The following is a 20,363-nucleotide window of genomic DNA, read 5'->3' on the forward strand; positions in this document are numbered from 1 at the left end:
AAATGATGTCATCCTAAATGTGTGACAGATGGTCACGTTGTAGATGATTTTAAAATGATGTCATCCTAAATGTGTGACAGATGGTCACGTTGTAGATGATTTTAAAATGATGTCATCCTAAATGTGTGACAGATGGTCACGTTGTAGATGATTTTAAAATGATGTCATCCTAAATGTGTGACAGATGGTCACGTTGTAGATGATTTTAAAATGATGTCATCCTAAATGTGTGACAGATGGTCACGTTGTAGATGATTTTAAAATGATGTCATCCTAAATGTGTGACAGATGGTCACGTTGTAGATGATTTTAAAATGATGTCATCCTAAATGTGTGACAGATGGTCACGTTGTAGATGATTTTAAAATGATGTCATCCTAAATGTGTGACAGATGGTCACGTTGTAGATGATTTTAAAACGATGTCATCCTAAATGTGTGACAGATCGTCATGTTGTAAAACGTTTTAGGAAAATATATTCAGTTTGAAGATGCGCTCCAACAATCTTCCATTTCCCTACTATAAAAGAATGAGCTCAAGAGGTTACAATAAAGCTTTTAATACAAATTACTTTGAAAATATACACGTATTATTATTATTATTGCGTGGGATCAGAACCATTTCCAGGTATTTCCAGTACAATAGAAGCCATGATAACAGTAAAAGACAACAGTTTAATATTTATATATATTTAAAGCTTTTCTCTTTCTCAGTTCTTTGTCTCTCTTTCACAAGACGGACCAACATGAACATGTGCACAGCGGGTGGCCGTCCTACCGCCTCTGACCACAGAACATGGGCCTTCATTTTCTATCCATTTCCCGATGATTCCACGTGGAATCACCACCGTTTGTCGAAACCCCCAGCACGTAATCTATTGCGCACAGCCAACGTTCGTGTTGGTCTGTCTTGTCCTTTTCCAAAAACAAAAGCGCAGGAAACAGCAGCCAGTCTTTTACATATATTTTTTCTCTGTAGGTTTTGACCCCTGCATGTGCCTTGTCCCCATGTTACTCAAGCTGTTGACTGGGGTCTCTATTGCAGGTTAGATATGGCCCAAAGTCTTTTTCTTTTCTTCACGTCAGACCTTCGTCCTCAGTATTCTTCTTTGATAGTCATTTGTAGGGATGAAGACACTAGGCCACCACTGCTGCTGGTCACCATGGCAACATTGCTGGGTGGAGTAGGTGTTGTTGTGGACGCTGCCTGAGGCTGTTGCATCTTCTTCTTGTTCACTTTCCTCTCTTTGGCACGCCGATTCTGAAACCAGATTTTCACCTGTGGAATAAACAAAAGATTGGAGATAAGTGCTCTGTGGATAGTCTACTAAAAGGGAGAGAGAGAGAGGGAGAGAGAGAGAGAGAGAGAGAGAGAGAGAGAGAGAGAGAGAGAGAGAGAGAGAGAGAGAGAGAGAGAGAGAGAGAGGGAGAGAGGGAGAGAGAGAGAGGGAGAGAGAGGGAGAGAGAGAGAGAGAGAGAGCGAGGGAGAGAGAGAGACTGCCTGCTGTGGTGTTGTCTGACCTGTCGTTCTGAGAGGCAGAGAGAGGTGGCCAACTCTGCTTTCCTCCTGATGGTAATGTAGCGGCTATAGTGAAACTCCTTCTCCAGCTCCAAGCGCTGGTGATCTGTGTACACCACCCGGTACTTGTCTTTCGTTCGTGTCTTACCACCTGCAACAGAGTTACAGTATGGTCATCATTCAACCTTCATATTGTGTGTGTAACGTAGAGATTTTAAAAAAAACGACTTCTATGTTTATTTGAACTTTAACAGACGTTATGTTAATAGAATGTCTACCCTGTCCATATTGTTTGCCATTCAAATCTGTAGCAAAAACTAACTGAACAGACATTTGCATAAGATTGAGATGTGATTCTCAGTAGGGCTTCACCTGCATTGGTCATAATGGGAGGACGACTGGGTTAATGCTACAATCAGATTTCACATTAACTTACATGCCGTAAATAACCGATATTAGATGAGTAAATAAAGAGGAGACAGACATCTGTGAAAATGTGGTTTCTGCTTCATTTCATACATGAAACCTCTCACTAAAACACACACAGATGAACTAGCAAAGCTCTGAGATCAGCTTGTCTTTTTAATTAGGTACCGTAAATCAAAAGTCACTTCATTCTGTCCATAGTGAACGAGGGACCTAAGTGCAGCAGCAGCAACCAAGTTAAAGATTAAAATGTGTGAGCTGAGAGGGGGAGGGGCCTGCCTGTAAAGGCGCCAGGCCCGGCCTGATGACCAGAGAGTTATCCAGACCATTAGGCTGTTGAAACACAGAACACACCCTCCTGCTCCCATCGACCCTTAATTGATTCTCTTCACCTCCTGATTCATAATAGCTACCTCTTCTCTGATGACCGTTGTTTTCTAATTACCATGTTGACACAGACGGACCACTCCCAAGCGGACGGCGTCTGAGGTGCATGGTGCATGTCTACGGGGGTATTGACCCATACAATCTCCATACTGCGTTAATGAAACACTGCACTGATTGGAGTGGCTCCCATCACTAGCGACAACAGGGTTTGCGTCACGAGGCTTCCAAGGGGCAAACTGAGACTGCACATAAGCATTTAATCTGAATGGCAGGTGTCAAAGCATCCAAAAAATATATATAATAATTCATGTAGAGGACCCGGAAATATTCAACAATAGTCTCCCTTGCTGGAACCATCAACAAAAATACCAGAGCATTCAAGAACCCATGACGTGAATCCAAACGTGAAAAGTTTTAAGAAGTGGGAATGTTTACTTTGTATAAGTAGAGAATGCGGTTGACACACAATCTGCAGCACTGCACTTGTGTACCGATGTCACTGATGGCTGCTAAGATAAAATGGTTTAGCGGTGGAGGTTAATGAGACGTTCATGAGAATGAATGGTCAGCTGGCTGATATGATAAAATGGTTTAGCGGTGGAGGTTAATGAGACGTTCATGAGAATGAATGGTCAGCTGGCTGATATGATAAAATGGCTTAGCGGTGGAGGTTAATGAGACGTTCATGAGAATGAATGGTCAGCTGGCTGATATGATAAAGTGACATGGCTCTTGTCTAGAGTTAATCGCTAACATGGACCATAAAACTCCTCGTCTGGGACAACCAGATAACCGCATGAACTGGAACGATACATGTGGGTTAAACATGTATTTTTGAACCGGCCCGGGCCCATTAGGTGCAGTGAAATGGACATTTATGGCAGCCTTGCAAGTCTGTGCTCCTGCTGCCTCTGTTAATCATAAGTGGTCCCAGGCACTGACTACAACTTCATTTCTGGTAGGTTTTCTATACAAAGAGAAAAGCGTTTTACGGTGCATTCGGAAAGTATTAAGACCCCTTGACTTTTTTCACATTTTGTTACGTTACAGCCTTGTTCTAAAAATATATTCACTATTTGTTTTCCTTGTCAATCTAACACAATATCACATGATGACAAAACAAAAAACTTTTTTGAATTTTCAGTAAATTTATAAAAAATGTAAAAAGATACCTTATTTACATAAGTATTCAGACCCTTTGCTATGAGACCCTTTGCTCAGGTGCATCCTGTTTCCATTAATCATCCTTGAGATGTTTCTACAATTTGATTGGTAACTTCAATTGATTGGACACGATTTGGAAACACACCTGTCTATATAAGGTCCAACAGCTGACAGTGCGTGTCAGAGCAAAAACCAAGCCATGAGGTCAAAGGGATTGTCCGTAGGCACAGATCTGGGGAAGGGTACCATAACATTTCTGCAGCATTGAAGGTCCCCAAGAACACAGTGGCCTCCATAATTATTAAATTGAAGAAGTTTGGAACCACCAAGACTCTTCCAAGAGCCGGCCAAACTGAGCAATCAGGGGAGAAGGGCCTTGGTCAGGGAGGTGACCAAGAACCCGATGGTCACTCTGACAGAGCTCCAGAGTTCCTCTGTGTAGATGGGAGAACCTTGCAGAAGGACAGCCATCTCTGCAGCACTCCACCAATCAGGCCTTTACGGTAGAGTGGCCAGACGGAAGCTACACATCAGTAAAAGGCACATGACAGCCCGCTTGGAGTTTGCCTTCCAACCTTCCGGTTATTAGTCCAATACTCTAACCACTAGGCTACCCTGCCGCCCCTGAACCTCATCACACAGTCAAGACACTGCAGGAGTGGCTTCCGGACAAGTCTCTGACCAGAAAATAGCTGTGCAGTGACGCTCCCCATCCAACCTGACAGAGCTTGAGAGGATCTTCAGAGAAGAATGGGAGAAACTCCCCAAATACAGGTGTGCCGAGTTTGTAGCATCATACCCAATAATATAAAAGGCTGTAATCGCTGCCAACGGTGCTTCAACAATGTACCGAGTAAAGGGTCTGAATACTTATGTAAATGTGACACTTCAACAACAACAAAATGTATACATTTGCAAACATTTCTAAAAAACAGTTTTTGCTTTAACATTATGGGGTATTAGATTGATGAGGAAAAAAATATTGAATCTATTTTAGAATAAGGCTGTAATGTAACAAAATGTGGAAAAAGTCATGGGGGTCTGAATACTTTTCGATTGCACCGTATAGCCATCTCACTCTTTGGCACTAGGGTAGCCAGTTTGGTCTAGGATTCACATGCCTCCAAACTGCATGCTTGCAAATTCAGTACCGGTTATTTAGAGATCATCGGTGAGACCTGGAGGAGCTGGTGTGTAGGCTCCTGTGATACAGGCCTGCTTGCTTGAACTGATGACATACGTATGTCCAAAATGTCAATAAAACCAAGATGTTGGGACATGTGTAGGCCTTTTGAGGATCTCAGATAGAGGCCTTGTGTCAAACTCATTCCACGGAGGGCCAAGTGTCTGCGGGTTTTCGCTCCTCCCTTGTACTTGATTGATGAAATAAGGTCACTGATTAGTAAGGAACTCCCCTCACCTGGTTGTCTAGGTCTTGATTGAAAGGGAGAGAAAAAAAACAGCTGACACTAGGCCCTCAGTGGAATGAGTTTGACATCCCTGCCTTAGAGCAGTGGAACTGAGTTGAAGACCCCAGAGTTGAGTATGAGGGCGTAGAGGATCAAACTTAAATACAGGCATATACAGCAAGTCAGTTAATAAATCTGTAGGAACAGTACACCAATGTGCTTCCATGCCCATTCAATTGAATTCAGTAAAATATGTATTTTCATAAATGTCATGTCATATGATGTCAATGACGTATTATATCAGCAGGCCATTATGGCGCATAAGGAAGGTCTAGTGTAGGACAAGCGTGAACAAAGCAAGCGACATCAAAGTAAATCGACAACAAGAACTCCTGCCAAGAGACATAATGGCTAAAAAAGAATTACAACATAGCGAACCATTCTAGAGCCCTACGACATACAAGACGACAACCAACGGCCTAATTTGCATAACAAGATATTCAAAACCCCAGACGGTTTCTTTCATCTGATCACTTCCAGGTTAAGCCGTCTCAACTGACTAGAGAATTCTTATTGATATTATGAAACAATCCTGTAACATGTATCGGGGGACGAGGGATTGCTCACATAATAGGAGGAACATAATAACAGAATTGTGAAGTCTATAAGCTACACCAGACAAAATCAAAGATGAATTCGAAGATGATCATAAATATGGTAATAAAGTCATTTATATAGCCTAGACTATATTATGACTGTTATAAGCTATACTAGCCTATTACTTTTTACTGCACGATGATAGGCAATTATAATCATAAGCATAATCATTGAACACTTAATGTAATGCAATTAAATTGCATACCCTGGTTTACCCTCGACTTGTATAATACATTACATAGGCCATATTATAACCATAAAACTCACGAGATAATACCACTAATTTATGACGGCATGTGAGGTGTGATTCATGAGTTCACAAAATAATAGTGAGCATGAGAGGACCAACTAGGCTGATGGCCGCGCAAGATAACGTTTATGTCAGTAAACAATATGCAATGTCAAATACCTTGATGGGATTGAACAAATACTAACGAATGAATCAGCTATGAACAACCAAGCGACAGCCAGGTAACCTGGTATTCCTTCTTTCTGAGTTGAATCATGAATTCGTCTCTGAATTCAGTGAACAGGTGCACGCATTTGGAAGCGCAGTTGTTCTGGGTGAGCTTTTACCTCTCAAGACTGCGTACAGCCTACAGTATTTAAGTATCTGTGGTTTCAGAAAAAATGGACCAAAGACACTGAATTTGACACATTATTTCATATAAGTGCGTGCTTTGCTACAGGTACGTTTAATTTAATACATCTTTTATCATTTACGCTTTATTTTCTATGGTCTTATGGACAACAACATTATACACTCCTTGATTACAAAGATGTATGAAATAACCTACCTAAATTTGCCGGTGGCGCGCTCCGCCTCATCCAATCATAAGGGTTTCTGCGCTGAGAAATGGGAGAGAGCTGACCTACAGATGAGTTGATAGACGACGGGAGAAGCCCGGGTTGTGGGACTGGAGAGAACTCTGGGGGGCTATAGCCAATTGCTCCCGGATTCGATGTGGACGGTCCTGTACCTGGCCCATAGGGCGACCAGTCTTCCCGGGTCGGAGGTGCGTAAACGGGGTTCCAGGCCCCAGTCTGGCTGTGGTGGGGGTCATTGTTAATCCCAGGAACTTGATGGTATCCGCTGAAATCCGAATACTGCGGAGGTGCGGGAACAAAGTTCTGATGGTTCAAGTTTAGGCTGGGATGTCGCACTGAATTTGGGTACATGCTGGTGTCCTTCTCCAAAAGATAACTCACATACATATTCCCGAATGGTAACTCCTGCGCATAGTGTGCGTCCAGTGCGTTACTCTTGCCTCCTCTTCCCCGGGTTTCTGTTTAACCAAAGGCCTCCTCCACCTGGCTGTTCCACCTATACTCTTTAACTTATTGTTTGCTAGACACGCTGCCGGTTAGGAGTTGTCGCGCTGACGTCAACATTTTATAGCCCTCATCTCCCTCCCTCGCCTTATCCCATCAGGGTGGATTTGCATTAGAGAAGGCCCTGCATTTCAAAGGGAGCCGAGCACCAGCATCAAAGCCGTCCTGGGCGTCTAGAAGAATGCTACAAATCGCACAGGAGAAACTAACATGAGTTCATGTTGATTTTCTCAACGGGAGAACCTGCTACTGCCGTGTCCGCATAACTTGTGGAATAAAATGGGGAAGGGTCGAGGAACGTGGTAGAGAGCCCTGGAGTGGCCATGGCCTTTTTCAAATGAACAGATAGCATAAAATCATGTTGTGCATATACATGTGCCCCAATAAATCCTTATTAAATGTAATACTGCCCTCTTTAAAATACCTATATTTCCTTAGATACATTATGTCTTTGTCCTCTTCAAAATTCCTCATGCCTTTACTTGTTTTGTGTGATATAATCTTTATAGTATTAGTCATATATATTTATCTTTATTTCAAGAGTTTACCTATATTTTACTCTCCCACTGCAGTTAGACATATTTCAGATGACCTTAAATTCAAACTTACTTGTAGGATTATATAAAACATGGAATTGGCCTGCTTCTTTGGGGTTAAGTAATCTAGGCCTATTTTTTTCTGTGCTGGGCTGAAACAGACAGCGCGGCTCCACGGCTGTATTGAGGGGAATTTCAAACAGATCTCCGAGGTGATATGTCGGTCTAGTATCGTGCTCACCTTTTCACGACATTCTCTGTAAGGCCCCAATCTGAGAGGGTGTTGGCTGGGGGTTCTAAACCAGGAGGAAGTGGCTCGTGGGATATTTCGAATGTTAATACAACTCATTGCCCTCTCGATGCCCCCAGTTTATGCCTCTCCGCTGTTAGTCATCTTTCTCTTGTGCTTTAGAAACGGAATTGAACCAGTCGGATGAAGAAACATTGCAAGTTTTTAGCCAGGTTTAATGAGGGTCACACAATTAACATAGACTTTGTGTCTAAATTTCGATACCATTGAAATACATTGAATTTAAAACGAAAAAAAGACTTCATAGCCAACTCCCACAGTCAAATCATACAGTTGATTTTGTAGCCTAAACTTCGAATAATTAAAGAGAACATTAAATGGTCCATGCAGGTCATTGTAATTGATTCAGACCTTACTGTTCATGTTGTTCAAATAATTACTAACGAAATAGAACATAATATTTCAAGTTTTCTTTACATTTTCTATTATTTATTTATATCTAGAATTAAGTTTGTATGGGCCATTTCATTGAGTTATCTGATATTACAAAATATAATATAATTTTTTTTTTCTTTAGATAAAGTATTTAAATAATAACGTTTTTAGGTAAATTATTCAAAAAATGTAAATAACTAAAGCTATTTAGAAAATAGCTATTTATTAAAAAACGTAATTTATGATTGATTAAGGAGATTCCACGTATTATGTCATATGTCACTTTACTTTATATCCTACCATAAAACAGATGTGTATAAAAACAGCTTCAACAGGTATAAATACTACAAACCAGAATAATTATGTCATCAAATAATTAGAATGATAACAATATAGTAATAATTAATTAATTCAATGTATTTCAGTTCAGGTGACAGTTTTTATCATTCTGTCAGTATCACCCGAAAAGTAGGCCTACCTACCTTTAATTTAATATAATATAATGTAGGCTATTTATATCACACTTTGTGGCAGTTTAACATCCAACACTAGTCATTTTGAAACAGTTTAATTAACATCCAACACTAGTCATTTTGAAACAGTTTAACATCCAACACTAGTCATTTTGAAACAGTTTAACATCAGGCACTAGTCATTTTGAAACAGTTTAATTAACATCCAACACTAGTCATTTTGAAACAGTTTAACATCCAACACTAGTCATTTTGAAACAGTTTAACATCAGGCACTAGTCATTTTGAAACAGTTTAACATTCAACACTAGTCATTTTGAAACAGTTTAATTAACATCCAACACTAGTCATTTTGAAACAGTTTAACATCCAACACTAGTCATTTTGAAACAGTTTAACATCAGGCACTAGTCATTTTGAAACAGTTTAACATTCAACACTAGTCATTTTGAAACAGTTTAACATCAGGCACTAGTCATTTTGAAACAGTTTAACATCCAACACTAGTCATTTTGAAACAGTTTAACATCAGGCACTAGTCATTTTGAAACAGTTTAACATTCAACACTAGTCATTTTGAAACAGTTTAACATCAGGCACTAGTCATTTTGAAACAGTTTAACATCAGGCACTAGTCATTTTGAAACAGTTTAATTAACATCCAACACTAGTCATTTTGAAACAGTTTAACATTCAACACTAGTCATTTTGAAACAGTTTAACATCAGGCACTAGTCATTTTGAAACAGTTTAACATCCAACACTAGTCATTTTGAAACAGTTTAACATCAGGCACTAGTCATTTTGAAACAGTTTAACATTCAACACTAGTCATTTTGAAACAGTTTAACATCCAACACTAGTCATTTTGAAACAGTTTAATTAACATCCAACACTAGTCATTTTGAAACAGTTTAATTAACATCCAACACTAGTCATTTTGAAACAGTTTAACATTCAACACTAGTCATTTTGAAACAGTTTAACATCAGGCACTAGTCATTTTGAAACAGTTTAATTAACATCCAACACTAGTCATTTTGAAACAGTTTAACATCCAACACTAGTCATTTTGAAACAGTTTAACATCAGGCACTAGTCATTTTGAAACAGTTTAATTAACATCCAACACTAGTCATTTTGAAACAGTTTAACATCCAACACTAGTCATTTTGAAACAGTTTAACATCAGGCACTAGTCATTTTGAAACAGTTTAACATTCAACACTAGTCATTTTGAAACAGTTTAATTAACATCCAACACTAGTCATTTTGAAACAGTTTAACATCCAACACTAGTCATTTTGAAACAGTTTAACATCAGGCACTAGTCATTTTGAAACAGTTTAACATTCAACACTAGTCATTTTGAAACAGTTTAACATCAGGCACTAGTCATTTTGAAACAGTTTAACATCCAACACTAGTCATTTTGAAACAGTTTAACATCAGGCACTAGTCATTTTGAAACAGTTTAACATTCAACACTAGTCATTTTGAAACAGTTTAACATCAGGCACTAGTCATTTTGAAACAGTTTAACATCAGGCACTAGTCATTTTGAAACAGTTTAATTAACATCCAACACTAGTCATTTTGAAACAGTTTAACATTCAACACTAGTCATTTTGAAACAGTTTAACATCAGGCACTAGTCATTTTGAAACAGTTTAACATCCAACACTAGTCATTTTGAAACAGTTTAACATCAGGCACTAGTCATTTTGAAACAGTTTAACATTCAACACTAGTCATTTTGAAACAGTTTAACATCCAACACTAGTCATTTTGAAACAGTTTAACATTCAACACTAGTCATTTTGAAACAGTTTAACATCAGGCACTAGTCATTTTGAAACAGTTTAACATCCAACACTAGTCATTTTGAAACAGTTTAACATCAGGCACTAGTCATTTTGAAACAGTTTAACATCCAACACTAGTCATTTTGAAACAGTTTAACATCCAACACTAGTCATTTTGAAACAGTTTAACATCAGGCACTAGTCATTTTGAAACAGTTTAACATCAGGCACTAGTCATTTTGAAACAGTTTAACATCAGGCACTAGTCATTTTGAAACAGTTTAACATCCAACACTAGTCATTTTGAAACAGTTTAACATCAGGCACTAGTCATTTTGAAACAGTTTAACATCCAACACTAGTAATTTTGAAACAGTTTAATTAACATCCAACACTAGTCATTTTGAAACAGTTTAATTAACATCCAACACTAGTCATTTTGAAACAGTTTAATTAACATCCAACACTAGTCATTTTGAAACAGTTTAATTAACATCCAACACTAGTCATTTTGAAACAGTTTAATTAACATCCAACACTAGTCATTTTGAAACAGTTTAACATCCAACACTAGTCATTTTGAAACAGTTTAACATCAGGCACTAGTCATTTTGAAACAGTTTAATTAACATCCAACACTAGTCATTTTGAAACAGTTTAACATCCAACACTAGTCATTTTGAAACAGTTTAACATCAGGCACTAGTCATTTTGAAACAGTTTCATTAACATCCAACACTAGTCATTTTGAAACAGTTTAACATCCAACACTAGTCATTTTGAAACAGTTTAACATCCAACACTAGTCATTTTGAAACAGTTTAATTAACATCCAACACTAGTCATTTTGAAACAGTTTAACATCCAACACTAGTCATTTTGAAACAGTTTCATTAACATCCAACACTAGTCATTTTGAAACAGTTTAACATCCAACACTAGTCATTTTGAAACAGTTTAATTAACATCCAACACTAGTCATTTTGAAACAGTTTAACATCCAACACTAGTCATTTTGAAACAGTTTAACATCCAACACTAGTCATTTTGAAACAGTTTAACATCCAACACTAGTCATTTTGAAACAGTTTAACATCCAACACTAGTCATTTTGAAACAGTTTAACATCCAACACTAGTCATTTTGAAACAGTTTAACATCAGGCACTAGTCATTTTGAAACAGTTTAATTAACATCCAACACTAGTCATTTTGAAACAGTTTAACATCCAACACTAGTCATTTTGAAACAGTTTAACATCCAACACTAGTCATTTTGAAACAGTTTAACATCCAACACTAGTCATTTTGAAACAGTTTAACATCCAACACTAGTCATTTTGAAACAGTTTAACATCCAACACTAGTCATTTTGAAACAGTTTAACATCAGGCACTAGTCATTTTGAAACAGTTTAATTAACATCCAACACTAGTCATTTTGAAACAGTTTAACATCCAACACTAGTCATTTTGAAACAGTTTAACATCCAACACTAGTCATTTTGAAACAGTTTAATTAACATCCAACACTAGTCATTTTGAAACAGTTTAACATCCAACACTAGTCATTTTGAAACAGTTTCATTAACATCCAACACTAGTCATTTTGAAACAGTTTAACATCCAACACTAGTCATTTTGAAACAGTTTAATTAACATCCAACACTAGTCATTTTGAAACAGTTTAACATCCAACACTAGTCATTTTGAAACAGTTTAACATCCAACACTAGTCATTTTGAAACAGTTTAACATCCAACACTAGTCATTTTGAAACAGTTTAACATCCAACACTAGTCATTTTGAAACAGTTTAACATCCAACACTAGTCATTTTGAAACAGTTTAACATCAGGCACTAGTCATTTTGAAACAGTTTAATTAACATCCAACACTAGTCATTTTGAAACAGTTTAACATCCAACACTAGTCATTTTGAAACAGTTTAACATCCAACACTAGTCATTTTGAAACAGTTTAACATCCAACACTAGTCATTTTGAAACAGTTTAACATCCAACACTAGTCATTTTGAAACAGTTTAACATCCAACACTAGTCATTTTGAAACAGTTTAACATCAGGCACTAGTCATTTTGAAACAGTTTAATTAACATCCAACACTAGTCATTTTGAAACAGTTTCACCAGTTTAGACCAGTTAATGTTCTGATAATAATCTGACAATAATCTGTATATGAACAGTGGGAGCCTACTGTGCACTCTGATGAAGCATTGGTGGGGCAGAGTATAGTATAGTATCGTATAGTGTAGTGTAGTATATTATAGTATATTTTATTATAGTATTGTATGTTAAATTATAGTATAGTGTAGTGTATTATAGTATAGAATGTTATAGCATGTTAAATTATAGTGTAGTGTAGTATAGTATATTATATATATTGTACAGGATATTATAGTGTAGTATTTCATAATATAGTATATTATAGTGTAGTATATTACAGTATATTATATATAGTATAGTGCTACAGAGACGTTGAGCTCCCCTGTATCTCACAGCAGCAGTCTACTGTTCCCTTCTCTCTCTCTCTGCTCTTTTTCACCTGAGTAGCCGTCTGGGAGCACTGTGTTCTGTGTGGACTGGTGCTGTGTTCACCTGAGCTGTGTGAGAAGGAGGATTGTGCTATGCTGTGAGGTGACCTCTGTCTGGCCTGGACCCTGAGGGGGTTCCTCAACCAGGCTCAGGGCCCCAAGGCACCCTTGTCTGTCTGGCACAGTGTTTGTTGGGCACAATGACCTGAGGAAGATGCTCCCCTCCCTCCCGCCCCTCATGGTAAACATGCATCCCTCTTTGCCAATCTCCCACTGCTTCTCACAAACTAGCAGTCTGCCTGCCTCCCTCTGTGTTTCTGAAATACATTACTGATTTAAAAACATGGTATTGATTTAGATGTATGTTTCATACTTTTTCTTGCTCTGAAATGTTTTTATTGTGAATTTAGATGTAATTTTTTATGGTATTAGAAATGAATAAGAAAAAATTGGAAGAGGTAAGACAAAGTAAAACATTAAGTTCAAAGTAGGACTTGAAAGTGTTAGGTCACACTTCACAACTAGGTGTCACTTCCTGGTCAACATCACAGTGTCATGAAGCCAGTCAGGGGGAATGACCTGTGTGTCATGGAGACAGTGAAGTCCTGGCTGACTGACTGACTGGCTGACTGTTTGGGTGACTGCCTGGCTGACTGGGTGGCCGACTGGCCGACTGACTGGGTAGTTGACTGGCTGACTGGGAAACTGACAGGCTGACTGGCTGGGTGGTTGACTGGCTGACTGACTCACTGACACACTGACTGACTGGGTGACTGGCTGGCTGGCTGACTGACTGGCTGGCTGACTGACTGGCTTGCTGACTGACTGGCTGGCTGGCTGACTGACTGACTGACTGACTGGCTGGCTGACTGGCTGGCTGGCTGACTGACTGGCTGGCTGACTGACTCACTGACACACTGACTGACTGGCTGGCTGGCTGGCTGGCTGACTGACTGGCTGGCTGACTGGCTTGCTGACTGACTGGCTGGCTGGCTGACTGACTGACTGGCTGGCTGACTGACTGGCTTGCTGACTGACTGGCTGGCTGGCTGACTGACTGACTGGCTGGCTGACTGACTGGCTTGCTGACTGGCTGGGTGGTTGACTGGCTGACTGACTCACTGACACACTGACTGACTGGCTGACTGGCTGGCTGGCTGACTGACTGGCTGGCTGACTGACTCACTGACACACTGACTGACTGGCTGGCTGGCTGGCTGGCTGGCTGGCTGACTGACTGGCTGGCTGACTGGCTTGCTGACTGACTGGCTGGCTGGCTGACTGACTGACTGGCTGGCTGACTGACTGGCTTGCTGACTGACTGGCTGGCTGGCTGACTGACTGACTGGCTGGCTGACTGGCTGGCTGGCTGACTGGCTTGCTGACTGGCTGCTGATTCAGCAGTGGGAGAATTCACATTGTATCATGTTTGTAATTCATAATTTGGGCATTTTTCCACATTTAATTCATTCTGAATGGCATACTCCATGACTATTCCAAATAAAATGTAACGCGAGAGAGAGAGAGAGAGAGAGATTAAATGGTTTTAAAATATGAATTTGAGTCCAAGACTGTTATTAGGGACCAGTAACAGTTTATAATTACAATAATCACTCAGATTTGTATTTTTCAATTGTGTGCAAAAGTGTTTTGTACAATGATATTGGTTTAGTTAGGCATGTGACTTTCAGAGCAGTGTTCTCCAAACAAGGGCAATTGTGATTTATTTTATCCACACTTCAAACATTCTGCTGTCAGTTTTACGTTAATCTTTTATCAGCTATTGCTTGGTCCCTCAATTTTAAATGATAATGTCATCACATTTACTAATCTTTTAATTTATAACTATATCCACACAGTTGTAGATGGAGTATTTTATTGTTGTGGTCATAAAAATAGTCTGCGGTCATTATGACCCTATGTGAAGGCTTTATCATGTGAACTGCCCTCTGTCTCCCCACAGTGGCATCATTGAGGAGCACGCCATTCAATTGTGCACATTAAATGGGGTGTATTTATTACACACACGCCGTAGCAAAATGTTTTGCACTGTAGCAACAAATGTAGTGGATTGGACAAATGTAGGTAGTTAACTCCCAATTTTGTTTCGTTTGATTCTGTTAGCTTCCCTTTGGAACGCACTAAGTGTGTGCCCTCAGGCCCGTACTCCATTACCACATACTGTATTTACAACACAAAGCCAATGTGTACGTGTGTGTATAGTGCATATGTTATCATGGTGTGTGTATGCATGTGTCTGCCTCTATGTTTGTGTTGCTTCACTTTGATTTGTATGTCACTACAACATGCTCTGGTACTAGACACATCAAATGGCTTCCAATGTCTTTTCAGGCTTTGAACCATCCAAATGACATGTATCTCTACCACTCCTTATTAAAGTCATACATTACTCTCTGGTTAAACTGGGGGGGGGGGGGGGGGACAAAAGTAAGACTAATGTCACCACTATCATTTAAAGGTGCAGTGCAGTCATAAGCGTGATTATCATGTGTTTTATATATATTCCCACACTATGAGATTGGAATAACACTGTGAAATTTGGAAAATTATGATAATGCATCTTTTGTTTATTAAGAGCTGTTTTTCGGTGGGGTTTGTGGACTGCCTGGTGACATCACCAATAACAGAGAGTTTGCCCTCATCTCTGCCAATAACAGCTAGTTTACAGGTTACACATCCCTCCCATTAGGCTCTTCCAATTAGGTCCCTCAGACGACTTCCCGACAGTCCTAACTAAATTATTGCTTAACAAATTGCATTTAGCTAAGAATGATTTAGCAAATTTTTTGTTTATTTTTTTCCCCAAAGAAAACACAGTAAGGTACTTAATTGTTACCTAGCAATGATCTGATCTTGAGATAAAAATGCCTGCTTTGGACCTTTATGCTGGATGACATGTAACATACCCACCATAAAGGCAGCCGTAGAATATGTTGGCCTCTGTCTGCATGCTGAGTAGGGAGGTGACCGTTACCCCCCACACACGGGTCTAAAACTGGTCAGGTCAGCAATCGGGGTCTGCCTCATTTCCTGTCTGTGTGTCCTCCACAGAGCAGAGCCATGACAAACTCTGCTCTGTCGGAGACAGCAGGAACATGCTAACATACTAACCATTACTAACATCTCCAGACAGCAGGAACATGCTAACATACTAACCATTACTAACATCTCCAGACAGCAGGAACATGCTAACATACTAACCATTGCCAACATCTCCAGACAGCAGGAACATGCTAACATACTAACCATTACTAACATCTCCAGACAGCAGTGCTATGGGGGAAATTCCACATGAATATGATCCCATACACAGTACAGGTAAATTAGTTTGAAGTGGACGCTCCAAAAAGTAATAAGTATTGAAGTACTGAATCTAGTGTCACGGTTTCTATTATATTAGCTAACGGAGGAGGGAAAAGACACACACGCACACACGTACTGTGCACACAAACATATGCACACGCCACACACACGCCACACTCGCCACACACACACACACACAGTCTTGTACAGCTAACCTTGTGGGGACACACAATTCAGTCCAATTCAAAATCCTATTTTTCCTAACCCTAACCCGTACTCTTACCCTAACCTTAACCCAAAAACCTAACCTTAACCCTTACCCTAGAACAAACCCTGGCTCCTAACCCTAAACCTAATTCTCTCTCTCTCACACTCACATTCACACACGCGCGCGCACACACACACACACACACACACACACACACACACACACACACACACACACACACACACACACACACACACACACACACACACACACACACACACACAAAGACATACACACAAAGACATACACAGACACACACTGAACATTTAGACGTTGTCTGTCCAAGGCCAACTTTACAGAGACCAGTTAAATGCCTTCACTGAACCTACCTCCCCTTCGCCCACTTAAAAAAAAAAAAACTCAAGGACGAGGAGAAACTGTTGACCCTAATGGCTTCAAGAAGATTGTTGGATATTGCGGGATTTTTTATGAACGCATAAGAGATTACTTCCCATACACTCTCCTGAGGCACACTCCTGACTGAAGGTTTCTATCCGTATCTCACTGCAGATTGAAGGAGTTCACTCAACATCAACGTTAAGCATTTCTCTCCAACTCAGAAAGGATACAGGAGCACAGGTAGCTATCCTACTGGTCAACAGACAAGACAAAGTGTTGAAAGACGGCCATATTGTCCTTATCATATTTCTTGTTCTCTCTCTTTTTCACATGACACAACAAGGGGGGTTCACGGCTGCTTCTCTCTGTCTGCAACCAGCCCAGACTAGTTTGCAACTGCCAACCCACACATTTGTCTGTGAAACAGTACTGGTTTCTCTGCTTTCGGCATTACAAAATCCCCAACCCGGTGATGGGTGACATGCTATCCACATCCTGATCCGTCTCTCTTGTGGTATTGTCACACTCTGATTTTTTTTTTCTAATAACTTGTCTCTCAGTGCAGCTGGGATACGTATCCTCTGCTGTGCATTTCTATGCCTCAGGCAAGGCAGCTAAATGATAACAGGAGGATTTTGAGAAGACATGAGTAAAATACTCAAACTATTTAAGTTACATTGACAAGATGGTCAAACTTTTTTCCCAAGATGGATGAAAGGAAAACAGCATAAAGTGGGTTGAGAACCACGACAACCACAAATGTCTGTTGAAGAGTTACTGACCCACTATGCATATTACTCCCCTTCTGCAATGGGGGCTGGTCAATAACACATGCTTGGATTTAATTTCAACGCCACAATGGTCAAAGAAAACGTAGATACAGTACGTTACCCTACTGTTGCACAATTCACCATAAGTCACATAGAGCTCATTATATATATTGACTACAGTGGAGGCTCCTCCGAGGAGGAAGGGGAGGACCATCCTCCTCTGTGAATTTCATAAAAATTAAATTGTAAAACATTTAAAAAGTTATCCTTTTAGATAGAACTATACTAAATATAATAACATGTCACCAAATAATTGAAACACATAATTCAAAAACTATTTAGCAAAAAAGGTCTACAGTAGCCTCAACAGTACTCTGTGGGGTAGCACCATGGTGTAGCCGGAGGACAGCTAGCTTCTGTCCTCCTCTGGGTACATTGACTTCAATACAAAACCTAGGAGGCTCATGGTTCTCACCCCCTTCCATAGACTTACACAGTAATTATGACGGAGGACATCCTCCAAACTATCAGAGCTCTTGCAGCAACTGACATGTTGTCCACCCAATCAAATGAACAGAGAATCCATCTAGTACCGAAAGCACAAGCTACAGCTAGCCAGCACTGTAGTGTATAAAATGTGGTGAGTAGAACAAATTAATTTCTTCTAAAATTAAAGAGAGAAATGCTCCTAGGCAAGAGAGAAATAGAGTTTGACATTTTTCTTCACTTTCACTGTCACTTATTTAGCTAGCTAGTTCAGTTACGCAAACACCCGGCTCAAACAGAGGGATGCTATGATAGCTAGCTGGCTATAACAGAGGGATGCTATGATAGCTAGCTGGCTATGACGATCCAACTGGAACTCTTCCAAGTCAAGGTAAGCTTTTGATTTAACTACGTTATTGCCACTGGGGCCCGCCGTGTAACTGCTAACTGACTGTACACTGTAACGTTACTGCATGATTGTAGCGGTTTACTAACGCATTAGTTCTATTAGCTATGCGGACTAGGATGTTACTTTAGCTAATATGGTGACAACGGTGTAGGCTGTGTGTAGCGGTTTGTCTTGGAAAGGTTTTTTCGCCTGGTCACATTCAGCTGATGTGTTGTGCATTGAAGTCCACAATCGAAGGGAAGAGGTGAGCGCATAAATGCGAGAAGGAATACAACGTGGCTGCTATGAACATGAACTGTGTTTACCCGTGATCAGGGGTGTATTCATTCCGCCAATTCTGTTGAATTTTTTTTTCTTAAACGGCAGGAAAATGGAACAAAACGGGGATAAACATACCTGAATTTGTCCAATAGAAACTTTGTTTGCAATTGTTGGACTAATGATTACACCCTTTATCAGCTAGACACAGACAAGAGTGTGAAAGCCGATATTGAATGTCACTGTCTGTCCCCTCAGATTTGTCTCTCGACCTGTGTGCACCTGTAAACGTTCATTCATTCGTAGGCTACGTTGTAGCAACCTCATGATGGGTATAGGGAAAATTTGAGTGCCGTGTAGTAGCCTAAACTTATCGATGTTACGTTGAACTGGGTGAATGGAGTATGAATGACAGTCATCCAATATGCTGTATTATAAATAAGGCCATGCTCCTCCCTCATCTTAAACGGCACTGACCACCACTGATTGACTATTCAACTGCGATTTCAATTGCATAACTGACCAACATTTTATTATTCTGTACACCCTTCTATCTTTACTAGCTACTTACTTTCCTTCACAGGAAGTAACCTCAATGGGAAGGGGGGGGGGGGGGGGGGGGAGACAAGACTTTACTCAACTAAAAACAATGGCTTAAAATACTATTCTCCCCCAGAACTGGGTATACTGCATTATACACTGTCAAAACATTACTGTAAAAGCACCACCTACACCTTCCTTCAATCCAGACACTGCATGAAATATGTGTCAAATTAATTAAGGCCTTGTTTGGGTCACAGGTTAACACATGCTCAATACTACAAATGTGCCATACCCCATGTATATATACTGTTCTGAAGTATTCATGGAAATGTTGTGAGGACTCTATGCTGATGAAACTCCCAGTAAATGTGAGCCATGGAATGTTGTCCCGTAAATAGCCTTCTTCACTTCTATTTAGCTTGTGGGAAATGTGCCATACCCCATGAGAAGGTTTGCAGACTGCTATTGAAACAGCATATTCCTAACCTCAGCAAAGCTAAATGTACATGGACTGGAAATGTCCCAGTAATGGAGTCATTGCAGTGCTAGATCGGATACGTGAGTGTAAGCCATATGAAACAGAGGTTCAGTTTCTTTTGCAGCCTCTCCAATAGGAATAACATTAGTGGGTAGGGTGCCACAGGCTCAGCGTCTGTTGGCTGGTTACGTCTGGTGTGTCAATCACTTGCCGCCACACAAGGGAGGCCAGTGTTCCTCATCAGAGAGCAGGCTCGAGCTCTGCCTCCCTCACAATTATAAGAAAACAGCTAGGAGGCTTTTAGCTCAGCCCAGAGAGTTTCAGAAATACAACCATGGTCCAGAGCATTACTGATGGAACAGATGAGGCGATGCCCAGATCAGGCCTGTTAGGAATTCACTCTCATGCTGACTTTCCATAGATAAAGTATCTCTCATTTACAGATGTAGGATCTTAATTTGACCTATATTGTCACAGCAAAATAATCACGTAGCAACAGGATTTTTACATTTAGTCCATAATGTTGCTTAATCTGTGGTTAGACT

The 20,363-nt window shown here is 40.0% G+C and overlaps 1 protein-coding gene across 1 annotated transcript; it reads right to left on the reverse strand.

The window, feature by feature from the left end:
- Positions 1-543: 543 nt before the first annotated feature.
- On the reverse strand, positions 544-6,928 carry cdx1b (caudal type homeobox 1 b). Its single transcript, XM_021591559.3, has 3 exons — positions 6,359-6,928; positions 1,521-1,669; positions 544-1,278 (listed from the first exon to the last, which is right to left on the reverse strand). Exons 1-3 carry the CDS (start codon positions 6,774-6,776, stop codon positions 1,096-1,098), a joined length of 750 nt encoding a protein of 249 aa, XP_021447234.1. The 5' UTR covers positions 6,777-6,928; the 3' UTR covers positions 544-1,095.
- Between the last annotated feature and the right edge of the window lie 13,435 nt (positions 6,929-20,363).

Source organism: Oncorhynchus mykiss, chromosome 29 (genome assembly GCF_057628025.1).
Source record: "Oncorhynchus mykiss isolate SJ-2025 chromosome 29, ASM5762802v1, whole genome shotgun sequence".
Taxonomy (NCBI): Eukaryota; Metazoa; Chordata; class Actinopteri; order Salmoniformes; family Salmonidae; genus Oncorhynchus; species Oncorhynchus mykiss.